Genomic DNA, 26,092 nt, shown 5'->3' on the forward strand with positions numbered 1-26,092 from the left:
CTTTGGGAAAGAGATTTAAGATAAAGCTGAATCTGGAAAGCATCAGTGATGGTGCACCGAGAGCCGCTTGTCACCCCGACGGCTCAGGACTTCTCCCTTCCCATCGCTTTCTGCCCCGCTCACCCCGGGGTGCCCCCCGGCACCTTTCCCCCGTGGGGCGGGGAGGGGGGCGCGGGTCCTGCCCCGCAAGACGCCGCCGGCGCCCCGCACATCTGCCGCCGCCCCGCCACATCTGGATGCGGCGCCCCGGCCGTAGCGCGCCCGCCTTTCCCGGGACGCGTCCCCCCGCTCTGCCCCGTCCCCGCGGCGCGCGCCCAGCCGCCGGGCCACATCTGCCGGCACATCTGGGCGGGCGCGGCCCCTCCCCGCGGGCACATCTGGCGGCGGCGGGGGGCGGCCCCGCGCCGGGCGGGAGGAGCGGCGGCCGGCGCAGGAGCGCCCCGCGCCGGGGCGGGCAGAGCCGGCGCGGCGCGCAGGGGAGAGGCGGCCCGATGGGGCGGCCGGCCCGCAGCCTGGCCCCGCTCCTGCTGCTCCTGGCGCTGGGGCACGCCTGGACCTACCGGGAGGAGCCCCAGGACGGCGACAGGTGGGTCCCCCGCCGCGGCGCCGCCCGGTGCCGCCCCTGCCCTCCCGCCGGTTCCCCCCACCCACCGCCTCCTTTTCCTTTCCTTTTTTTCCCGGTGTGTTTCGCCCTCTCGCAGGGAGGTCTGCTCCGAGAACAAAATCGCCACCACGCGGTACCCCTGCCTGAAGCCCACGGGCGAGCTCACCACCTGCTTCAGGTGAGCGCCGCGGGCGCGGAGGGCTGGCGAGGCGGCGCGGCGCGGCACGCGTGGGCGGCGGCGGGCGGGCGGCACGCGTGTCCGCGGCTCTCGGCGGCGAGGGGGGACACGCGCGATCGCGGCGGGGCTGTGCCATCTCCTGCCCTCTGCCCTGCCCCGCGGAGGGCTGCGGCCGGCTGCCCCGGCCCTGCCTTTGCCGTCGCTCGCGGCGTGCGGCAACGCTGCCGGCATCTCTGGTGGCTTTTGCCCCAGCGAAAGGTTTTAGTAAGCAGGCTGCAAATGTCACCTCGACAAAGGCATTGCTGGAGAGGAGGTGTGTGTTTGCGGGTCGCCTCATTTGAGCTGTCAGTTATTGATACGGTCTCTGAGAGAGGCTTCCTCTGACCTGCATGGATACGTCTGGGAGTGCATGGGGGCTGCAGCCCCGCAGCTGCATCAGTTGCAGTATAATCAGTGAAATCAGCTGGATTCATCCTACCCAGAAGACATTTACTTTTAGGTGGATGAATCATACCCTCAGAATGAGTAACTTCTTCAGCAACCAGCTTGGAGGGAGACTTCAGCATAGGCCTCTCAAACTAAAAGAGTTGAATCCAACCCTGAGTTTTCATTTTTCAGCTGTGTATTTGAGAAATATCATCTGTTTTCAGAAGAATTTTAAAGCTGTTTTAATGGTGACAAATGTCCCGGAACACTTGACAGTAGATGTGCTTTTTGAGAAGTGTACACAGAGAACAAGCACACACATATGACCTTTCTGATGGGCTCTGATTATTCCCATCCCCAAAAGACATGTTTAATCTATGGTAGTCGCTTCTTGGGAGAGGTTACCTTGTGGAAGCAGCTGTGCTCTGTGTGTGTATGCCTGCAAGCATGTGTGGGAAGCCATTGCGTATATCAAAAATGTGAGAAAGCACATTGACGCTCATGAAGAGTGTTACAGAAATTAGCAAATGAGAGACATTTAAAAGCTGGTCCTTTTTTCTCTGTCCCCCCCCCCCCCACACACACACACACTTCTATCAGTGAAATGTTTCATTTCTGCCCACTGTGTTTTCTGCTTGGCATAAATATTTGAGCACTCTGAAAGCACAGTGCAGCAGCGTGCTGCCTCACTCGCACACCTGGGGCTCCTTCACCCACTCCGGCAGCTGGGTGGCCATGGCCAAATATGCTATGCAGTTCTCAGCAGGGGTAGCATCCTTATGTGCCCTATGAAGGATTACGTGGGGACTAGAGACCTTCCCGGCTTCCCTCACTCCTGCTGCTAAATCCCGCTCTCTCTCCCTTGCCCTGTGAAGGTGGGGCAGGTTTTAGGCAGCTCTGTGGAGTGCAGGAGTGCTCAGCGTGCTTTGGCAGAGTGTAAGGCTTGGAAAGAAGGGGTGCTCTTGGGGGAACCCCCCAGCCCGTCTCTGGTTCAGGAGCAGGGCATGGGGGGCGGACAAGGCTGCTCTGAGAGAAAGCGGAGAGTTACTGAAGGAGAAGGGCAGGAGTGGAAGGAGCTACACAAAAACAGTGCACGTGTGGCCTTCCCGCTAGTTATGTCCTCGCTGCTGCGTGTCCCCAGGTCTGTCCTAGCAAAGTGCTTCTGCTTTGTGTGTAATGGATGAAGACTTTGCAGGCTGCACCGGCTGCTGTGGGTCACTGTGCAAAGAAAGCAGGAATCTGTCCAGCTGCCAAGTCCCCCTCGTACTTTCTTTCATCCTCGCTGAGGTACTGCTGACCTTTGGGCTCTGGTTCTGCTGAGCCTTCCCTCCTCCCCGGCTCTCCCCTCTCCCTGGTCCGAAGCAGCGTTAACCATCCCAGGCTGCGAATTAAGGTCTGCAAATCAGGAGATTGCCCTCTAGGTCAGGGCTTTTGAGGTGATGTTTTCAAATTTTGTCTATAACTATGACTGCTAGGACTGCCTTGATGTCAAAAGACAAAATCCATTTCCACGTAATTGCATGTTTTCAAGGACAAGGGAATTGGATAGGGATCCAAGTCAAAGCACACCACGAGAGTTGTGGTGCCTTCGTGAGAGCAGGCAGCTAAGGCTGGGGTGAGGAGCACCACCGGCACGGGGCAGCAGCTCCGTGATGACGGTACGCGGCTCATCAGACTTGACAACTGCTCCTGGAAGCCAGGTGTGCCTCCAGCAGACACGTGAGCGTAACCCCCGCAGGACACATCTGCATTCAAGTTTCAGTGGTATTTCTAGGCTGACGTTGACATGTTCCCTTAGTAACAAGGTGGCAGGAAGCACATGCAATTGTTGGCGAAGCCTGCGGTGTCTCGAGGCAGGTTGTGCTTCATAGGACGCTCAGGTACTTTGGGATCCAGTTTTCGAGTTTGGAATGACAGCAAATGTTTTGAAAACTTCAGATGGAAAGGAAACTCAAAAGGACTGTGGCTTTGGAAAATTTTCGCTTTAGATTCCTGAGAAACTTAATTTCAGTATTCTAGTAATTACTCTTACAAAATTTTATTCTCTTATTTTCCTAGTCTGTTTTTCCGCTATTTCATGATGACAATAGTTATACATAATACAGTACTTGAAATACTTGTTAGAGATAGTTTTAAAAGATAGCTAATGTCAGCTGCTATTTAGTATTAGCATACACATCTAATTTATTTTCTAGGCCAAAGTGTCTGTTTGTGTAGAAGGGACAGTTTGACACAAACTTTATATGATGTCATAACATGCCAAGCACAGGGCAATATGCACTGCTACTACTGATATGCTATGCAAATATGCAAATGAAAAAGGAATACATTTGATGTCTGATATCAAAATTCCAAAACAAAATTACTTTTCCAAAACATAAGCTCTTGATTGAAGACAATTTCATCCTTTTTTTCCCGCCTGCCTTTTTTTTTTAATGAAAATCAGCATGTTTGCAGAACACTTCAATAAAAATAGCATTTCTTCATAATAAAAAATATTTCTTGAATTTTTTTTTAGCAGATTTACTCATAAATAAAGATGAGCCAAAAGCAGGGCCAAGCCAAAAGTGGGGCCAAGCACTGAGAATATATTGGCATTTTTCCCTGTGGTCATAGCAACCTTGTACATAATTAGACGTATTTTTCCTTTTTGAATGTGTGCAGTCTGGCCCTTGGCTTGGTTTGATTTGTATTTTTTTAGATGTCCTCTGTATTTATTTTCATAAGAGTGCAGAAGAACAGATGCAAAATGAAGTTGGAGCTTGTACAGTATCTTTTCAGCGCAAATCTTATTTACGCTCTTGTACGGAAAAGTGCGTAAAGTATCCTGTACTAACGGCCGCATCGTGTAGGTGCGAGGAATGAGTCCTGCAGATTTAAGACTGTAACAGTCTTGTAAGATTTTGAATTCTCTTTGTATGCAAAATTCCAGCTGAAATAGATGAAATCTGGGCAGCATGCAAGAGAGCATGAGGCCCCAATTATGTGTTTTTGCCCTCTCAGCTGTTTGAAACTCATGTTAACCTGCTTAACTCCTTCAAATAGACTTTTAAGCAGTTTGTTGGCATGTTAAATTAGATGAATGTTGCTGAAGTTTTCTTCAGTGCTTCCATGTGTGTTACATGGCCTGTATTTAATATTTTATTTTTGTATGTCTTAGCAGTAAGCCTTTTACATTGCAGACTGGCATTTCATTAATTTTCACTGCAAACACTACAACAGTACGCGGCTCTGTGGCGTGTAGCAAGGTGATACAGAATTGCCTGAACTGTGTCTGTCTGCTCGACGATGACGGTGGGTGTTCCCATGAGAAAAAGCAGTGGCTGGAGTAGGCAACCCCTGGGCTTGTCTGTGTTCCCATCACGGTATGGCAGGGGTTATGTCACTTCCAAGTTCAGGACGCTGAGTCTGTAATGTAATCTGGCATAATTAAGTCAGGAAGCAGCCTAAAATTTAATTATTGCTGTTGCCCACTTTTTTAAAATACTGGCAAAACCTGATCACACAATGAACTGCTATGTATTGGGAGAGATAAATCTTGTATTAAGTTAGAAATCAATGACAGAATGGATATTAATTATAGTAAATACGTTTCTGAATGACAATATACAGACTTAATAGATTAACAGTTGCTGGTAGGAAGCTGTTTGTCAGGCACAAGTCATAGGAAGATTCAAGCATGAAGCGGATGGGAAAATGAGAGTGTTTGTGTCCCCACATTATGTAAATCCCTTTGTGCACTAGATAATTAAATATTGTTGTAAGGTGACTTGAAATAAATAGTTTTGCTCCCTTTGAGGAATTTTTGATAAGAATAAAGGCTAAAATAGTAGAACCAGCATGCAGAAAGGGGTGGTGCCCATCATGCTTGACTGATCCTTGCTCTGAATCAGGCAGATGAACATTTGAACCTGGATCTGTTCATCCAGGATGAATACTCTGGCTACTGTCTATGCGGGCAAAAAGGGATTTTTTTCTTCTTTTATTTGACTTAAACTATTAGTCTAATTCCTTCTCAACTTGCAAATGACATTGAGTTGCCTAAACAGAACCTTTTTTTATTCACGTGAGGAGAAAAGTTATCCAGCTTTCTCAGTGAGATCATGGTGAGCGCTCTGAAAGTGAAGGGCGCGAGGTCCTCAAGGGACTGATTACAAGTAATTATACGCGTATAACGGCTGGAGCCATTCCTGCTCCTGCCGTCTGCAGGGCCAGCAGGGACCAGCAGATCGCGGGTGGTGTTTGGCAGAACCATCCTTAATTGTGATAAAATCCTTGTAAAGATAAGACCGTTGCATGTGCAAATAAGGGTTGTGTTCTGGGGTTCAAATCTTGGCTCAAAAACTTGATCAGTAACTTTTTGCAGAATTTCTCAAGCAAAAGGTGTTTTGAATAGGGTGAAAATGCTGTTTCAAATGGAGGTTGTCAGCTTCTCCATCTGAAAATCAGTAGCCAGAAGTATTTTAGAGGCCTTCACTACACTTCAGGTTTTTAATTTTGCCATGAAAGTTTACGTTACACTTCATAACAAAAAGACAATTCAAATGCATTTCAGAAGATAATATATGTATACTTATACCCTACTTAATTCTGATGCTAACCAGAGATCACATACCTCCAAAAGGATTTCTTTTTACTCTGTTGAATCCTGATATTGCTGGTGGAGACTATTGTTTTTATAGACTGTATCGTTTTGCACATTCTTAAAAGATAAAAGTAATTGCAAGTTAGAGTGTAGCTGTTTCACAAAGAGCAGCACTTTCACTAATATGCCCTTGGGGACTATACTCAGTTCTTGGTTCCCAGATACTCAAAGAGCATGTTGCAGAGCTTTCCAACTGTGTTTTTAAAAAAAAAAGAAAAAAAGTTATATACAATTTTGGAGCTTTCAGCTGGCATAAGCAAAGATGACACAATGTCATCTCCAGACTTTTCATTTTAGAGATTTCTTTTATTGATGCTGTTGTCTTTCCTGTCCAAAGTTTTGCTGATTGTTTTATTTTTAGTAGAATTGAAAGAATCCTGACTGACATCATAATATAAGATTTGTAAACAAGAAGTTTATCTGATTAGAGCAAAGGAGAACTTAATCTCCAGTTATCTTGCAGAGAAATGTACTGCATGGTGGGGTTTTGCTGAAAATTTAAGAGAGGATAAGGTTTTGTATTCTGTTTTGGTTTTAGAAAAGTAAACATATACAGCAGCTGTAATTTCACAGCTGCCAAGAGGTTTTTTTTATATTTCCACAAACTAAAAATTCTTCCTTTGCACGTAATTTAATGGTGAAGTGCCATGAGCTGCTAAGCCCGTGGATCCCTCAAAGTAGCATCAGCATCTGTAACGCGCCCATGTGTACTGTCAATGCCAATAAAAGGAGGTACGGCAATGTTACTTAGGCATCAGATTGAAAACATGGAGTGTCAGAACTTCGTATACGAAGCTATTTGTCCCATACAGAAGCCCGCAATATATATGCGATATTGGCCCTTTTGAACTCTATATCAAACCATCATCATGAAAACTAGTTGTTGAGCCTCTCTACGATGGGGCATGTACAGGGAAGGTGTGCTGTTTGCAGAATCTCGCTGATACTAATTCTGAATAAACTCACCAGCCCAATGTTTATCGACACATGCAAGATCAAACATAAGCATCCTCCCAGTTCAAAAATTTATATTGTCTGTTTATAGAATTAAAAAACTCTTACTGTAAATTGCCATCAGAGGTAGAATTTTGTATCTATGAATAAATAAAATTTAGCCTTGGTATGTTACTTGTTCACAAAACGGAGTATACTACAATGATGGTAAAACATTTGTCTCTGCTTTCCTATGTATTTTTTCTCACTATTGCTTTGAAAGTAGCACTTGTAGATATCACAGCTCTGAATCCGGTCAGTCCTTAGTTTGATTTGAGTTCCTTTGCTGTGTTTGCCAATGAACCAGATTACTCTGAGTCCCGGAGTTATGATGTGAATACCTTGAGTGCAACACCAAAGCCATACACTTCTTTTCCGCAGGTTTCCATATAACATTCATGTGGCCATGGCTTTCTGGGTCACTTTGCTGCCTTTGATCCTAAGGCTAAGGATCTTGATTCTTACTAAATTTCAGTGAGGCTAGGGATACCTAGCTCAGCTGAGATCATATAGATATAGATATAATATAGATTATTATATAGATTTTAATATAGATTTTAGTGGCTTGAGAATAGCCTCATGCAGCAAAATGCAGTGGTGCCGTGGATTTAGTGTGCAGTGTCTTCTCGGTACAGATGATTTGCCCCCAAATGAACCAGAGTAATTAATGATCTTTCAGAACATTGCATAATTGCTGTAAGTAATTATGATCTGAGTTAGAAATTACTACAATTAAAGGATGAGGTCTGGCAAATAGTTGTTCATGTAGTCCGGAAGTTTTTGATGTTCACATCAAAGCAGTTTAGAGAATTTAAAAATTGGCAGCCATGAGCTATATGATAAGTGCCTTCCTCGGTGGTTTGATCGATAACGAAATCCAGGTGCGTTACATTATGTTTTTCATCTACAGACTATAGGGTTAAATATGAACCGACTTTCCAGGGCATTTCGTCTAGTGCAGAGACTCCAGACAAACAAAATAGTAGCCCCAGGGCCTCCCGTGGTTGATAAAAAATATGTAATAAAAATAGGCTGCCAAAGGGAATATGACTTTTGTAATTATACTAAGTATTGTATATGCTCCCTAAGGTCAAGTGCTTTGTCCTTAAAAAAGTGATTGCTGTCCCTCTTGCTAACAGCATGACGTTATTAATGCTTGTATTACTGCTCCGGTTGTGATAGAGAGCCATGGAGCTGGATTGCTTTGTACCGACTGCAGTCAAAATAGACCAGACAGAAAAGCGAGCAATGCAAGGATAAAGATGTGGAGCAACGTGGAAGAAAAAGGAAAGAAGAAGGGCCTAGAACAGGCAGAAGACAGCTAAAGACACAAAAAGAGAAAAATTCTATCTCGCTGGTGTTTTCATCTAAATAGGGCAGGTGATAGAAGGGGGAAATGACTTCCCAAACAATCGTAATTTAAATGTTTCCGGATTTCGTCTATTTAAGTAGAACCCAGACAAACAAAACATCAGCCAAAAACAAATAAACAAACACGCACCAGGGAAGATGCCTGTTCTCCCAGCCAGGCTCCGTGTTAAGCTACAGGAGCTGCTGCATCTGCCGTTGATGGCCTCTTCCCTCCTTCCTTCGCTCAGGTTGGAAAGTCTCTCTTCCCCGCAGTAAAGCGAGGGGGTATGTGAGGGCAGGGAGAACATACTATGGGCAGATTTTTAAACTGCCTGCTCAGTCTTTGCCCAGTTCAGCTTTCCTTCACCCGTGGTGATACTGCAAACTTAAGGAAAAGTAATTTTAGGTGAAATATTTGACCTACACTTGAAAAAATAGGTAAGGCTTGCTAGAAATCCCAGATAATGTGGGTTTGCCCATATGCTGCTGTGAAAGCTGTTGTGCAGTAGGAAAACATGTCGGGGACAGGTTTTCTGAGAGTTTCGCTGTGCCTGCCTGCTTTTCTGTTCACCCAGCAGCCCGGGCTGCCGGGAGTTTGGGGAGCGGTTGCTGTGCGTGTGCAACCAGATCACGCAAAGCAGATGTGCTGGGCTTACTCTGCTTGCCCCGAACTGTTGATTTACAGATGTGCAGAGAGACTTTACCTGGTATATGTTGTCTGAGGTTGCACTTACTGTTGTGCAGTGTTGGTAGCTTCGGGCATATGTGATTTTTTTCACTGAGACTGTGCTGGGTGCTCACAACTTTGAGGGCTTTTTTTTGTTTTTGGCTCCAGCTGTGCAGTGTTGGTAGCTTCGGGCATATGTGATTTTTTTCACTGAGACTGTGCTGGGTGCTCACAACTTTGAGGGCTTTTTTTGTTTTTGGCTCCAGCACCATACCCTGAGTCCTGAGGGGACTTTTCTCCAAATATGTGAATCATTGCTGAGTGCTCAATGGTAGCGTCATTTTGGCTAAAGCTGTTGGGGTCAGAGGACTGCACTGAGCTCATTTTGCGTTAAGGCAATGGCAGGGAGAAGGTCGGCTCTGGTGACCTTCACTCATGTTGCTTATGTCTCTTACAGATGGTATACGGGTCACACCAATGTTCCCACCTTTAAAATTCATATTCACTAAGAGTTGGGCCTGCAGTCCATGGAAATGGAGTTGACTTTTAATTTACAGTAAAAACTTCCCCCTGCGTTGCGCTTAGGATTACTTTTCCCTCTGTTGTTCGTTTTCTGTTCCTTGGTTTCGGTTTGCAGACTAATGCTGGCTTGTTTTATAAACTAACAGTAGCAAATGTCATTCTGTTGCTCTACTTTGGCTTTTCTTCTGTGTTGTTCCAATTATAAGCAAAAACAATGGAGAGCAGAATCCATACAGGGCGCACTCAGTTCCTCGTTGGCGTAGGAAAGAAAGCAATTCCTATGAATCTCCTCGAGGGTAGTTCTGTTTAACAATCGAAGGGAAAAACAATTTTACTTGCAGACAGTAATCTCAGAGCTTAGTTGTGTTTGGAAAATCCTTCTTGCTTAAAGAGTGTTTTCCATCAAATTGTGTTGATTTCATTGTTGATTCTGGTTCAAAAAGTGAAGTATGAGTCCATAAAGCATGTAAGTTGCATCCAGTTATTAAAAACACGTACTTTAGTTTTTGGTTTTTTTTTTAGTTCCAACCACATCCATTTTAATTGATGGTTTGTACTGGAGTTTAAATAAGGTGAAATACACATTGACTATATATCCCTGTATTAATATAAGCAGCCATTCAGCAATGAATACACATCAATCAGAATTTTTCCTCCTTCCTTTTCAAATAGGCTGTGAGTTAAAGACAGTGCATACGTGATGTTTTAAGTGGGCAAGAAAGGCAAAATCAAAGTAATATTCTGAATTATTAAAGGGTTGTTCTTGGAGAATGAATAGGCTTATTATAAGGCAAAGGCAAGTTACTTTAGAAAGAGAGCTTGATGTAGTATAGGACAATATTCATGTGGACTAGCAAGTGTATGAAGAACAATAGTCTTTCTATGGAGAAATTGGTGGTGCATAGCTTGCAGTGTGAAACAGCAGTGTTTGTGTCGGCTTTATAGTCTCATTACCCTCCCCTCGAGGGTGAAGGTTGACAACCTAATTCTCCATAACAAGGCACATAAGTCCAAAAAGTTAGATGATGAAGTCTGCAAAATGACTGAAGAAGTACATTATGTATTACAGTAATATTTTATGAATAATGGGAAAAAGCTCACAATTAAAAAATCTGTGAAGGTACCCAAAAAAGCTGAGTATGCTCAGAATTCTTTTCATAAGAAATAGAAAGTGACTTTGTTGGATGCATTATTTCACTGTAAACTTCCTGCTCAGAGCTCAGATGTCTCAGTGGAATGTTAATATCTTTATGATCATATTCAACACATTTCATATATTGTAAATCTGACATCTTGCCTATTCAACAAGATGTTATTATCGTACCCAGTTTTCATTATAGCGTTTATTATCATAGCTACAGCAAAGAAAGCAGTATTGTTTCTTAAATATTGCGCTCTGGAATTCTGATAAAGCCCTTAGTATGGAGCTTATTGCCTCCGAGAGTTGAAATGAGTTATAATTCAAACAAAAATAGCTGAAGGGAGAATTATTTTATCTTTATAATATATAGTATTTCTGGGAAGGGGAAAAACTGGATGAAAATGGGAATGACGGTCTTTGGTAGCTCTTAGTGATGCAGAAGTGGAGAGTGACCGAGACCAAGCGTTAATAGTGCTACTGTTTTGTAAATGCTTGATCCTACTAGGGGATACATGCTTTTAACTGCAGCTTCCTAAGGCAGGAGGAAGGCGCAGTAGCAGCCACGCACATCTGCAGTCTGGTCTGATCTCTGCTGACTGCTTGGAAATTAGTAGCAAGACAGTCCCGAGCGTGGTCAGGCTGTTTGTCTCCACGATGAGCCAGACAGGGTACATGTTGTCTCTGACTGTGACTTCAGTGGTGCCTCCAATGTTGACTTTTCGATGTGCTACATAATATATAGTTTATATGGAAAATAGTGTATAATGCTTAGGCAGATGTAGAAGCGTTGCTGTTTTGATGGATGATATATCTTGATAAAAATGCTTGTTAGTTTTTTTTTTTTTTCTTCTGAAGCAGGTGTACTTCTACTCCTCTAGAGTTTCTACTAGCCAGAGGCCATAAAATGTATATTTGGAGAATAGTTGGTGAAACTACTTTAAATTTCAAAATTGACAGATGTGGAGAGCTATGAAAAATTGAATATTTTTCTCTCTTGGGGATTTTCATGGAAAAATTCAGAAAAATTCTCATTTCAAGCTTTTCTGATTTTATGATAAAGACATTTAAAAATGGAATATAGGTAAAAATCAGATAACATGGTACACAGTTTTCTCCTAACTCGTCCTGCTTGACTTCCAGCTTGTGCAATAGCAAAACAGTTAGACTATATTTAAAGTGTTGCTTCTGAAAGGGTTTCCCTGCCCACGCTCACCTTTTACTTCACCACATTTCCTTCTTCTGGACCAAACCCACTAAATCAGTGGTGGTGGAGGGAAGGAGGGGACATCACACTCCCCAGTTTTTGGACCTATCTTTTAAGAGTCTGCTTTAGCAGTCCAAGCTCTGTAAGCTCTCTATACAGTTAGGGGGGAGAGAGGGAATGAGTTATCTTTTAGGCGAAGTTCACACTTGCTCTTTCCTCTTAGTTGTAAAACGACTTGTAGAGAAAGCAGAATTTCACTGGGATACAACTTTAGTAAAAAGGCTGTCCTCACAAAAGGTTTTCTAAAGAAAGAATGCATGAATATATTTAAAATATGTTTGCAGGACTGGCCTCTTCTTGATTTTTCTTAGAAGCTCACCTGTGGATTGCTTTTTTTTTTTTTTTTTTTTGGTCCCTTGAATGGTCGCTTACGATGCTGTAAGAATGGATTTGCAGAGGTCTGCACTTCCATAGCTGTACTCACTTCATTTGGGCTTAGGCCAAATTGCTTCAGTTTTGGAATTCCCCCATAATTTTTCTTAATGTTCCATGAAAAAAGAGCACAAAGAGTGGTTAAAGCAAACCGAATGCATCTTACCAATGAAGCAAGTTCTCTGCTTGACTTTTCAAGCTGAGTTTGTTGGCCAGAGTCTTGTCTGTGCTGTTTCTTGTCCTCACACTGACCCATATTTGAGTAGCGGTTTTATTAAGCACGCCTGGAAGGGGTCTCTATGGTGCCCTTCCAGATTTACATCAGTGGAGGCACCACAGTGATCCTGGGAGGCAAGATTGTTTAATCGTAGGATGGACTTGAAGGAGCTGAGTTGTGGTTTGAGATCTTGGGCTAAATTTCTGTGCTCCTCAATAAGCCATGTCATGTCGAATTCTGTCTTTCAGTTACCTGCTAATGTTTACTATGGGAAATTGGTGTTGGCTAGTTCCTCACCTATAAAATGGAGGAAAAAATATTTATTGTTGCCTCACGGAAAAAATAAATTGATAACTTACCTTGAAGGTATAGTGTTCCTGTTATAGCATAATGTCCCTGTAAATTAAGTCTTCAAATAACTTGCTAGACTTTGTTTACTTATGGTGATTTACTGTCATTCCAATTCAACAAACTGCTACTGTTTGAGATAAGAAGAAAAAGTGCTTCCTTTTTTAAGTATAGTTTTTCATCTCCACCGAGAGACAAATTAGATTTCTGTGATGTTTTCTTATGCTGCAAAAATATCCAGAGTATTTCCACAGTGGGAATAAGTTAATGGTACATCACTGGAAAATCTCCAAAGAAAATAACTGTGGGGAATGAAAAAAGAAGCAGAAAACAAGTAGTCAGGAGAAAGAATGGCTAACATGTACACATATATTTATTTACACATCCTCATTTGCAATATGTACTGCTGGGTATTTTTAAGTACCAGGAAAAAGAGACTTCAAACATTTCCATTGACCTTAGAGCCATTACAGTTATAAGCTGTTCCAATGAAAAGAAAATTGTTCCAAGAAATTCTCCTTAAGGACTTGACAAAGACTTAATGCGTGACAAGTATATCTTCAGCATGGAATTAAAGAGGGAATTTTCCTGTATTCACATTCCTCTTAATTGTATATTAGGACTGAAGACCCTGGCTGTATTCCATGTTGTAGAGTTTGGTGCTTTGCTCTGTAGGGCTTCTCTTTTGGAAGAAAGAACCAAAATAAATGTAGCAGTCCTTCCATTAAATGCCATCTTGACCTTGACTCTTGGAAATACAATGGCCCAGAGAATGAAAAATTACCCCAAGTGTTTATTACTGAAATCTAGTCTCAGCTGCGAGAAGATTAGCTGCCTTAAAAGATTCAATATCCTGCCTATTACAATGGGATATATATGGAAAAAGTTGCAAACCAGAGCAAAAGAAATGGAAAAGTCTGTACAGTGTCATACTCATGAGATACATGCGATTGGTATTTGTGGGAAATGCCTGAAAATCATGAGTTTCGGAAGCAGTCCTAATCAAATGCTTCATCCCCGAGTTCCCCTGCTAACTAACTGGGCTGCTGTGGGTAAGAACTGGAACATCAATCCTCAGTCATCCCAAGCTGCTTCGTAATTATGACTAAGAGAAGCAAAGTCTTCCAAAATGTGGGCCTGGAAGAGCAAGTCAAATGTGAAAATGATTTTGCTGCTGCTGGATCTCAAAAACTGAAAGAAAAGCTACTTCACTTTTTTTTCCTAAGATAACTGCAGCGCCTAAGTCCATTTATATAGAATGAATTAAGTCTGTTCATGAAGAAGGCTTCTTTGGAAGGGCAGGTACCTGATGAGTACACAGAAATAGGAGTTAAATTCTGATAGAAATATTTTTGTCTTTTAAAAATTGCTACATTCTGGACTTTAATTCCAAGTTTTTCCTTATTACTAGATACACAATAAAGATGATTGTCTCTGAAGATGCCTTTATATCTTTTATGTCTTAACTGGAAGGCATTCGCATTTACTTCCTCCCCAAACCTTCAATGATATCTTTGCAAAGCGTAACCATTAGTGTCTTGGAGATAATAATTTCTTTTGGCACTGCTTTTTAGTGAAGTATGAGTTTTACAAGTAAAAGCAACACAATTTTTCATGATTTAGTAGCAGCTGTAAAAATAACAACAGGCGCGCAGAGCATGGCAGCTTATTTGGCTGCTTTACTCAAACTAAATGTGTTATCTCTAAAAGACTTCGAGACCCAAACATCTACTTCTTTTCTTTTTTTTTTTTTTTTTTTTTTTTTTTGGCATCATTTATAGTAAGCTTTTATTATTTTTGTTTACAAAATCTTTTTTGAAATTTCCTTCTTAAAAAAGTAAATTTTCCTTAATGTACTGTTTGGTTAAATGCTCCTAGGTAGTTCACAGGCTACAGTTGGATGGCTAGTCAGTCCCATTATAAGGCCAATGTTTAGACAAAGGATTAGCTGTACAGCCCTTAATTTTTCCTCTTGCAGCATATAGCTGAAAATCATAACAAAAGAAAATTATTTATAAACTTAGAATCTTAACTGTTAAAGTTAGGAAAGCTCTGGCGATGTCTTAGCTGTCTGTGGGGGCAAAACATGGATTCCCTTAATGGAAGTTTGGATTGTGATATGAGAGCCTATACACATAAAAATGCCAAACAAATTACTGCCTCCGCCAAGACAGCAAGAATACCTCTTGTTTGTTTTCTAGTGCCTGTGAACTAAAAAGCTAGCGAGAGTCAAGATCTGTTTTGCGGCACCAGTGCAAATTGGACGTAGCTCCACTGGCTTTGGTTGAGCTTCCCTAGATTTATGCTGCTTTAAATGAATGGTGAAAATGGGATTTAGCCTCTGGAATTTGGCTTTTGTGAAATGGCTCCCAGTTCCCTTCAGGATGAAGTAATTTGATTTTGTTTTAGAAGGAATGATCTAACTCAGCAGTTGTTGCATATGAACAATTAAGTTCTGTTTTTTTAGCACTTTTTTTGTCTCAACATAGATTTTTAAGCTATTTTTGGTTGTGAGTAATGCAGGATTTAAAAAGATAGCTTGATTCTTGCATAATGCGTTTGGATAGTCAATGGTTCTGGGCTGTTTGCAAATAAATAAATAAATAAAATATGTGCGATTTTACAAAATGTTGGAAACCTTCAATGGGCTGGTGTGTCTTCACTGCCAATTGTAAACAGCCCTTTGTATTTATAGCCCTGTGTTTTCAAGATCAGTGTAAATTTAGTCTCAACCCTGTGATGCACCAAGGCACAGATAATCAAAGCGGTTTAGATGCTTAACTGCATTGATTTCAGTGCAAGTTAGATGCCCTTGTATCATCTGAGCATCTGTGCTTAAGTAGAGTGTATGTGGAATAGAGGACTAGAAAGGAGCAGCCAATTCCTATGTGTGATAGCACTTTACACCTTACTGATGTGGGAAAAAAAAAAGATCTACAAATCTCATTTTAGATCAAGGCTGTATGAAATATCTTTGGCAAGCCAGCTAGGATGATCCTTTGGATTCCCTCACCTGAAGCAGGTTCTACAACCCTCAGATTGTTCCCACAGTTCTTCTTTGCATCCTAATTTGCAACTACTTAGAGCTCTTTTGCATTTCTGAACTGCCAAGTTGCCTCAAAATTTTATTTTTTAAATTTATTTGGATATATTTTAACTTTATTAAACGGTGCTGAAAGTAAATACAGAAATGGAAAACATCTCAGTCTTATAGGGAGTGGGAGAATGTGCAAGTCTGTCAAAGCAGGAATTGGGTATGTCCAGAAAGGAGAAGCAGCCAGCAGCATCAGAGCGTGGCAGGATTATGCAGTCCCTTCACAGGTTTTCATATTATATTATGTGACGTGATACAATGAGGCGAGTCCGAGAGAAAATTAAAGAAATGGATCTGATCTTATAGGGAAAGATGCACATCTGATTTCTGATTTTCATCAGAAAAATAACCCTCTTCCACTGAGTTTATTTCAGAGAAGTCTTTTTTATTATATTCCTGTTTACGTGATGATCATGCTGGACGGACCATCTTGGCGCATAAGCTTGGGAGCCCTGCAGAGTGGAGCAGGAGGGTCTCTGTGTGGGCAAACAGATGTTTGGGGTGAGAAGACCCACTGGGGAAGGATTCAGGGAGTCATCACAGAAGTGATGTGGCTCAAAAAGGGGCACCAAGTCAGCTTGAACAAGGCTGCTGGAAAAACTCAGCCAGGAAATGTAGCAGTTAGGAGAAGGCTATGGAAACACCAGGCTTGGAAGATAATTTCCATTTGGGGAACACAGAACTGGAAATGCGAAGATGCAGGGTGAGCCTCCACGAAACCCCCAATCTGAAAAGCATGGTGGCAAGACCGGTTAACTTGAATAAATAAGGGAAAGACTATTTTTTTTGGAAATCTCTGGACTTACTCTTAGAATTTGGAGAGGAACTGAGACAGGGTTTCCCCTGGGGCATCCTGAGCCATGAGGAGGCTGAAATGCCCCTTGTTCAGTTGTTTGAGAAGAACCAAAGGGGTGTGCATCTGCAGAGAGAGAACTATACATTTTCTTTCTGCTTTAGAAATGTCACCTCAGTCTGCCTTTCTCCAATATTTTCCTAGAGGAATATATGTAATCTTTGGAATGTTTGTGCTTTTCTAACACTTTTGCATGGTGGATCATCACCTGTGATACTTAAATATTTGGGAATGAGAGAAAATAAATAGTGGTCAAAACTTGGCAGGAGTTGATCCCCGACTGAGATTACCTAAACCTTTTGCTGCTCCATGTATCTGTTAAAGAGGCAGCTTGTGGTGGGTGAGGTAAATTTATCTGCCCCAGTGGGATTTTGGGGGTAATTTTCTCTATCAGAAGATGATGCTGGAAGTTAGAGGGTCATCAGCTGGGAAGGACAGAGGAGGAAAAGTTTGATTTCATGAGTTTAACCATGGGAAGACCTGGAACTATAAATGATATATCACTCTTGAAAGGCAAGTGTGGTGGTGCAGGGCATCCTGTGAAGTATATTCAGTAGTGGTGGGAAAATATTCATGTTACTGTGCAAAACCCTAATGAGACCTTGCCTGTGCAATTCTGGTCATTAACTTTCAAGGATGAGAAATGAGACCTAGGACAGCTGCAGAGGAGGGCTGCCAGGGCTTTCAGGTGAGGAGAGCCTCTCTGAAGGGGAGAGGGAAGTGGTCTATAGCCAGAAAGAAGCAATGTCGCTCTTGGAAAGGGGTAAGCCAGGCATGGTTTAACAGTTGTATAGCTATTTGAGTGATGTTAAGTCTGAACTAATGCACTTTAAGACACAGGGCTTATCAGGTGAAGTCATAATGCCCCATTCACATGGCAATATGGCTTCTGGATTTGGAATGGTTTGCACTGGGTAGACTGGGCATGCTCAGGTGAGGGCTTGCATGCACCTATATTCAAGCATCTGACTTGGAGAACTTCACTCTGCTGCAAAGCTCAGATTCTTGCAATAGCTTGCAGAACTGTGCACAGAGTCATCTTCTTTCTTACGTGTGTTATTTAACCAATTGTCTGGTTAGCTGAGTTGAGCCGCTGTAGTCCCAGCTTGTGTGGGAAGTGCTAGTGTTGCCCTCACCTCTAAAAAACCAGCTGTCCCCACTCTGTAGCTTTGCTTACTCCAGCCTAGAGGCTTTTGGGGTCAGCACGAGCAGGCTGTTAAGGACACCAGCTCTGCGCTTTGTGCTAGTGCCTGTGGCTTTACCACTGAATTCCTCTGCAGACTTGAAATCATCAGTCTCACAAATCATGGCCTAATGCCTCAATATCAAGTCCTCCTTCCTCCCTGGCCGTTTGGTTGGAATTTTAGTTTTGTTATTGAAAGCGGTGAACGTGGGAAATCTTATCTCTTGTCTGAAGGACTTCCATAGCTGTGCTTAACATCCTGCGATGGTTCTGTCTCTTTATGAATCTGCTCTTGTCATTGTTAACGTAGAACAAATATCCCTGGAAACAAACAAAACAAGGAAATATAGAAAATATTTGTTATAAAACAGAATTGTATTTAAATTGAAGATCTTCCCAAGGAGCTTATTAATACACACTCAGAACAGAACATGTTTTGTCTAGCCCTGAGCAAAGCTGACTTTTATTTCTGAATCCTAGAAGGGTAATATGTTTTTTTAAATTTCAGAGTCTCTGTCATGGACCTAAATCGCGTTAAGTCTTTTGTATGGAATGATTTAAAAGCTAAACTACAGTTAGAGCCTTAATGTCATCGATGTGCAGGAATTCTTGAAAAATTATGTTTTTAATAAGTTAACATAATTTTATTGTAGTGATTTTTGAGGGTGGAGAAAAGTGTTTGAGTATGTTCTTCTCAGTACCTAATCCGCAGATCTATGCATTTGTCATATAGAAGCAGGTTAGTATCATGGGGGATATGATTTGGAGGAATAGCCTATGGTATTGCTCAAAGAACGGAACCTTGCTCTTTGTTAAGTTGTTAAAACTTAGTTTTGGGACTAGGTGACTCAGGTCATATGTAAGAAAAGAGCCTTTTATCTGTGCGCTGCCTGCTCAAATCCAATCCAGAGGTTGCTGTATACATGATGGGGTACTTTGGCTTTGTTTTCTTGCGCTAGGAGAACGCAGAGTTGGGTTGTCTTGCTCTGTGAGTTTAGGTGACTTTCACAGATGCTCATTACCGAATAGTAACAGGGCAAAGAGTTGACCTGGAGGTTGGCTCTCCAGTGACCCTTAAAGTTGGAATAACTGAGAAAGCAGCAGTTATTCCAATAAAAGTTTCGAATGAGTTGAAGGTTGAGGAAAGGGAGATTGTTGCTTATAGGAAGAACTGAACTGATGCCAGCAGAAAGCTGATACAGGAGCGACGTGAGCGATGTTATCTCCCAAACAGACGTGACTGTGTTCCAGAGGCTGCAAGGTCAGGCCCTGGGTTTGCTTAAGGGCACATGAAGACAAAACACATCCTTTCTATACTACTGTAAACAGGAATCCTAAACAGGATAATTAGCATTATGAGAATGAGCTCTCTGCTTCAGGGAACCTCTCCATGTATTTCTCAGCCAAGAAGAACAGAAGCGTCTTTGAAAAAATACTTTGCAGAAAGTTAGAAATCACTTGGTGACCAGGGAGAAAGGCTAAGGCTGTTGCTTCTGCTGTGTGTAGAAATTGCTTAATCTTGATGATTTTTATCATGAGTAGGATCTTACTATGGAATGAGGAACTAGATATATGGGATGAAGTCAAGGCAAATGAGTCCCAGCCATGCACTTAATTTCCAGCCTAACTTTTAGAACTGTTTTCTCCTGACCTTCTGTATTTAAGGGCTATTACCACAAATACCAGAGGGTTTGGGTCAGATTCTGCTGGGGGGGGGGGGGGGTTATTATTTTTTAGCTCACTGGGGCTTGAATGAAGGACAACTCAATCATGACTCACGGTGGCAGATGGTCCCCAAAGGCATTCTGATTGCTGGATGGAAAGAAGCCCAAGCTTGCCAAATATTTGAGATTTACTGACACATTTAGTGCTAGATATGGTCACTAGCAGCTCCTTAGAGGCAGTTACTGCAGGAGTTGGTGACTAACTGTGAGGAGGGCTCAGGGGTACGGGACGATAATTTCAGAGTAATACAGTCACATGGAGACTTAGTCTAGGCATGTGTCACATGGTGACGGTTGTGTAATTTTACACATAGAATATAAAAAGTACAAGTCACCAGTGCCAATAACTTTTTCAAATCCTGACGGAATTGTAAAGTGAGATGTAATATTCTGTGTCATTTAAGCAATCCAACAAGATTAAAGTCAGAAGGTACCATTTTGGTAAAATGAACTAGGTGAAACATTCTATGGAAAGAGAGACTCATGGATTCATGTGTGTTTGTGTTTGCATGTTTATTTTTCCAGAAAATTAGGGTGCTGACATGATGAAGTTCCTTCTTGTGAGTCAATGTATTCCAAACTGCAATTTCAACCTAAATCAAATCCCTTACCTAAACCCTTTGTATTAAAGGCCTGATCTTCAAAAGTGCTAGCCTGTAGCTCATGGGGCCATGAGCCAGCAGCAGCTGATGTGCTCAGTGCCACCGAGGAGCCAGGACATCCTTTGAGATGGATCAGGTGGCTGGGAACATTTTCCACAGTTGTAGATTATCTGATCCTCCTACCAAAAGCAGGTTCAGTTTTACTCTTTTTGCATTCTGTTCCCCAACATGAAGAGGAATATGAATATGTATTTTGCTGTGGCATCCACCAAAGAAAAATAAAAATAAGCCAAATCCTATATTATGGCTACAATTACTTATTGTGGGTTAAGAGCAGTTACTGTGTCCAGTTCAGGATTTGAAAACAGAGTTCCAGTCTTAAAGCCAATAATTGTATCTCATGCTGTTATTTTGGCAATGATGTCCAGAGGGGGTCTAATTTAGTAAAAATGGGTGGAGACCTCAAGAAACATTAACTTTCTTGGAAAAGTCTGAAATGACCAAGTATTATGGGAAAGAATAGAAGAACACGAATTATCTCTAATCTCCTGAGATGTGTCACAAGTAAGGTTCTCTCAGGCAATATACGATCTCTCTCATCTGTCAGTTGAGATGAAAATCCAAATGTAAAATTCGCACTGGGAAGCATTTTATAGAAGCTGACAATTCCTAATATGCATAATTTATACATGGATTACAGTGAAATGTGAAACCGTATTTTAAGCTGTGACAGCTGTAAGCTTGCTGTAACCTTAAAGAAAAGACAGAGCGAGGAGAGAGCTGTAACGTTAGTGGGTTTTAGGATCTCTGTTCCACTTGTTTTGAATGCGATCTCAATGCACACTTTGGAATGGAATCGGCATAGAAAATTCTGGGCTCTATGCAGAAATTAGATGCATTTTCTCAAATCTTCAAGCAATGCAGGATCAGGGGGAGAAGGGGAAAGGAATCTCCCTATTGCTAACGTCTTCTCATTGCCAAATGGCTGGCAATGAAAATTACTCGTTCCAAAGGCCTGTCTTCCCTCTCTGTGGCTTAGCATGTCCCTCATGAAGCGCTAGCTGGCTGTCCCGAGACCTGCTGCTGACGCACGTGTCTTGCTTTATGCAGAGGGGTGTGTGCGCTGCATGAGCGTGGGCCGTGCAAACGTTCAGTTATACAGCTCAGTACTGGTATTGGTTTCTTCTACATTATCGGAAGAAACTTCTTTTTGCTGGCTTATTTTTTGACTGACACGTTTAGTTAACCTTGACAACATTTATCAACCCAGTAGTAAGATTAAGGATCATGCACTGAAATGCCTGGGAAGGTTTTTGGTGTTTTTTTCATGATAAGTACATTTTGAGGCCAATGTCCTTGGTCTTAGAGTATATCAAGATAACAAGTTAGTAAAGGGCTACTTTCTAGTATTAAAGTAGGCTTAAGACCTGGAATGAACAAAAACCTGTCAAATCCAGTCTCCGCTGTGCCACTACCAGGTTTACTGTTAGAAGGAGAACATTTGCCGAGTGCCACCAATTGGCAAATTAAGATGCATGCTCCACGGGGAGTATTTTTCTCATGTGAGGGAGGTGCTGTAAATCTCATCAGAGTAAGACTGTGAACACAGTGACCTGCTGTCTGAGGAAAACTGTTCTGAACCTCCTTACACGTAACTTCTACTCTGGAGGAAGTGCAGGACCTGCTCTTCATCCCCAGCACCTTTTTTCCTTGTATTCGCAAGACACACATCAGCTCCAAAGAGGTGGAGGCAGGCACATGGGCTGGGACCAGGTGCAGGAGCTGAATCCTGCTACTATCCGTCTTGCATCAGCTGGCATTGAAACTTATTGGGTGCAAAAGATATGGGTAGGAAGTTATGCTAAGTGCCCACAAAGCCTTAATAGTCATTTGTTTTGAGGAACAAAGTGGAAGAGTGATATTTACTGTGGGATAAAAACCTAAATAGCTTGCGTTTTCACTGAATCTTTGCCAATGGTGTTTTAGAGCTCAGACCACACAAAGAAAATGGTTTTCCAGGATATATTGCCTTCTTAAAGACAGACTCTGAGACTATGACCTAATGTTTATAATTGCAAGAGTTATTGAGAGTCAATTGAAAATGCAAAATTCCCAAGTGATAGCATTTATCACTTGTGTGATTAGCATGCTTGCGAAATGTAAACAACTGAACAAATCTAAATGGTCAGTGTAGTTCTTCAAGGGAATGAAAATTAAAAATGTTTCAGATACTGCTGACACCATAAATAATGCAAGATTTTAGAGAGAATGATCAAAGGATTTTTTAACAGACTTTTAATCATCATTCAGGTTTGCTTGTCCCCATAAGGTTCTGGGCAAAGATAATTTATTGGAACCTGATAGGAATATTGATAGCAACACGGTATTCAGGGGGATTTTACACATTCAGATATGAAAGGCTGCATTGTGGATTACTCCAGAGAGGGTTTGGTTTTAGCAAAATTCTCCAAAACAAAGCTTTACTTTAAATATATATATATATATGTAGTCTCCTGTATCCTGCCCTCAGGCACCATTTTATAGCATGATATTTGTGTGAGTGAGGCAATGGTTTCTTTAAGTAAGATTACAGTTTGAAGTCTTCAGCATCTTGAAAGTTATTTTTTAAATCAGATTGTAAGGTATATAGTAGAAATAGTCATGTCTTGCATGGAAGACCGGAAACCTAGTGCTAGTCTGGAAGTCCAATTTTGTTGTAGATGAAGCATAATGATTTCTGCATTCTAGATTGTATCTTATTTTTACATCTTTGTTGGCTCACGAAAGAACATAAAATTATTTTTCTGAGCTTCCTTTCAGAAAGATTTATTATTTTTAGTTTTTGGCTAACATTAAAGTTAAGGACTTTTCTCAGATTGCTCCATTTCAATATGTGTGCCTCCTGGAGAAAACATTTGGAAAAAGAGATGGGAAACTAAAAGTGTAATTACAGCTGAAAATTGCAGATACCAAAGAATGTTAAAGTTTCATTAATTTTTTTAACTAGTTTCGCATTGTGCCATTCTACCCCCTTCTGCTTATGCTGTATTCTTAATGCATGACAATTTCATTTTAAGATATCCTTTTTTAAATAATAGGAGAAATCTGGAAAAAGATACTCTAGAGAAGATGGCTTATTGGTGGTTACTGCTGCTAAAATTATTATCCCTACTGTCATAATATGTGAACATTTCACATACGATGGCTTATTTCTATATCTGCCTTCTTCCGTTTGTGAATGTAAATTCTGCTGATCCAGAAACTGCAAAGATGTCTACAAGGCCCGATCCAAGTATTTCTGCAGGCAATAAAAATGCTCTAAGTGAGGTGCCCGATATCACTTGCGACGTTTGAGAAAGAGCTGGCAATTGAGTGGAGATCTCTTGAAACCCAAACTTAAACATGGGACTAGACCCTCCTTGTAGGCATACCTCCCCCCATAGTTTTGCTTATAGGACAACCTCCATGTCAGACTTAAGTCCAAGATTTTTGTCAGAAAATACAACGCCATAGTCCAGTTTGGGGCGATTCATAGGATCAGGTGCAGTCACAGCAGTGCAGAGGTGAAGCTGAGCTGGAAACCTAAGCTAGAAGGTGCGTGTCCAGAGGGCAGCTTTGAGATAGATTTATTCAGCTTTTTGTTTGCGTGCAGACATAAACTGCTGAAGGGTTGGGAACGCTGTTTTTATTGGTTTTGTTCTGTTTTTCCTTTTGGCTGACTTTGCTCCATTTCGTTCACTCAGCCCCGGGAGTGTGCTGTGGTTGGGACCTTACACTTAATTCACGTCAGTAGTTTCAGTAAACACTTAGTAAATAAAACAGTATGCGCTTTTTAAAAATATATGTTGGGGGGGGTATTTTTTAGCAACTTTAGTACCTGTATTATTGGCGGTTTTTAACCACACAGTAAGTCGTATGACTCAGCTATAATCCAAGAAGAGTCACGTATAGACTTTAGAAAGGCAAATATTACAGTTTGGAAAATATCAATGGAAATGTTCCCGGTGTGATCCAAAGCTTGCAAGTCAAGGGGGCCTTTTGCATCTCTTCACTTCAGTGAGCTTCAGATCTGGCTGTTGGTATCCCTTACAGTTCAGATGACTTTTTCATAAAACACTGGGTAACGAGGAGTCAAATACCTTGTCTGCGCACAGCACACAGGCAGCTGCATGTCTCCCGAAATTGCTAGCTTGATGACCTGAGTGGTGACCTGGCGGGACCACCCTCTCTTTAATGGAAAGTGGTAATTTAGTCTTTGTGCTTGTTCAGTCCCTGACCTGCTCCTTGTGTCAAATTACTGCATTTGTGGTGGTTTGCAGCGTGGGCTCTGGCTCGCTCGGGACAGAGTTAAAACCAACCATCTCTTTTTTTACCAACGAGGTGTCCAAGCTTGGATGTAAGAAGGGAGTTGTTTTCTTGGTAAAACCCATGACTCAGATTTTCTCTGTTTAGTTTATGATTTATTCTTTAAAATGGCCTAATGTGCGTTTCTCGTAAATGGCCTATAGAGTCATGAAAGCGGCTTGGCTCATCTACTGTGGCTTCTGAAATCCTAATGACCATTTAATCAAGTAAATGTGAGATAAGCTGTGAGCTAGAACGGGTTTCATGGCTCTGCTCGCATTTAACAGTGTCATGATCTTTAAACAATACGTATCCTAAAGCGTTAAAACATCCCGTGTGTTGATGGCATTAAGCTATTTTCCATACCCACAGTCTAGCTGTGCATCTGCAGTTCGGTGCAAATTGCCCTACAGTTAGGAAAGCCACAAATATCCATGTGTACTGTCTTTCATTACACAGCTTAATGAGATTTCTGCATCCTCTGGGAAAATAGTGTGGTTTGCATACAAATGATAACCATGTTGTTTTTCTACTTCCGTCATGTCTCCATACTTCTGAGAACCCCTCTAAAGATAAAGAGCAGTTGCACTTTTTTTTTTTTTAAGTTAAAACAAATGCTGATATTACAACTTCATACTGTTAAAAATTATTTTGAAGAATACAGGGAACTATTTTATGATTATTTTTCAGTTTGTCGCCCTATGATAGTGCTGAGAAGCCAGTGTTGTAAGTTCTGTGTCAACAGCATATGCCAGGAAGGAGATAACTGCCTTTTAAGAGTGTGTGACATCTTTTTAGGGTCTTCACATAACCGGCCAGCAAATAAGAAATTCTTCTGAAGTCTTATGCTTGGTAAGAGATTTGCAAACTATAAACTTGTATCAGGAACAAATGAGGTATCGAATGAACATCCAAGCAGCCTCTTAAAATCAGACTAAAAGAAAATTCTGCTCAAAAAAAATGTAAAACCACAGGAGTGTCTTTTGTCAAAGTCACAATTCATTGAATTAAAGTTTATCAGAGCTAGCTGCTCTCCTCTCCTCATAGAGGACAAACACAAAATATATTTTCCCTTTTCAAATCCTCTAGCTCTGGAGTCTACGCAGTCATGAATGAGAGAGGAAGTTGACCATGTGGCTGTGAATGGGAACATAAAAGACCCACAAAAAGTTTCTGTATTAAGGTATATCTGCATTTTGAAAAAAGTTGGTTTATAAAATTAGATAGAGAATCAGCTGGGTCACAGAAACTACATGTGACTTTTATCTTCCAATTTAAAAACAGGAGTGAATAGGACCTTCTGCAGTAACCTGTTGTCTGCATTTTTCTAATCTTAACAGAGCTCTTTCTGCATAGTCACTTACAATGCTGAAATAATATCTGATATTAGACTGTAAATTTTACAAAATCTCTTGCCAGTATTTCTGCAAAAAACCTTAGTTAAAAAAAACATAAAAAGGAAAAATACAATTAAAGATCAAAATTATAAATTCCTGAAAGATGATGAAAAAGTTGTGCTCAAAACTACATCTTAACTATTTTGGGTTTGCCTCTTCTTAAAAACA

At 41.5% G+C, this 26,092-nt stretch overlaps 1 protein-coding gene across 1 annotated transcript in view; it reads left to right on the forward strand.

Moving 5' to 3' along the window:
- Positions 1-462: 462 nt before the first annotated feature.
- CCBE1 (collagen and calcium binding EGF domains 1) overlaps positions 463-26,092 on the forward strand; it is a 110,648-nt gene continuing 85,018 nt past the window's right edge. The window contains exons 1-2 of the mRNA XM_064500484.1: positions 463-586; positions 702-782. Coding sequence (XP_064356554.1) covers positions 492-586; positions 702-782 — 176 coding nt within the window. The 5' untranslated portion in view covers positions 463-491. The remainder of the gene's footprint in view (positions 587-701; positions 783-26,092) is intronic.

Source organism: Dromaius novaehollandiae, chromosome W (assembly GCF_036370855.1).
Source record: "Dromaius novaehollandiae isolate bDroNov1 chromosome W, bDroNov1.hap1, whole genome shotgun sequence".
Classification (NCBI taxonomy): Eukaryota; Metazoa; Chordata; class Aves; order Casuariiformes; family Dromaiidae; genus Dromaius; species Dromaius novaehollandiae.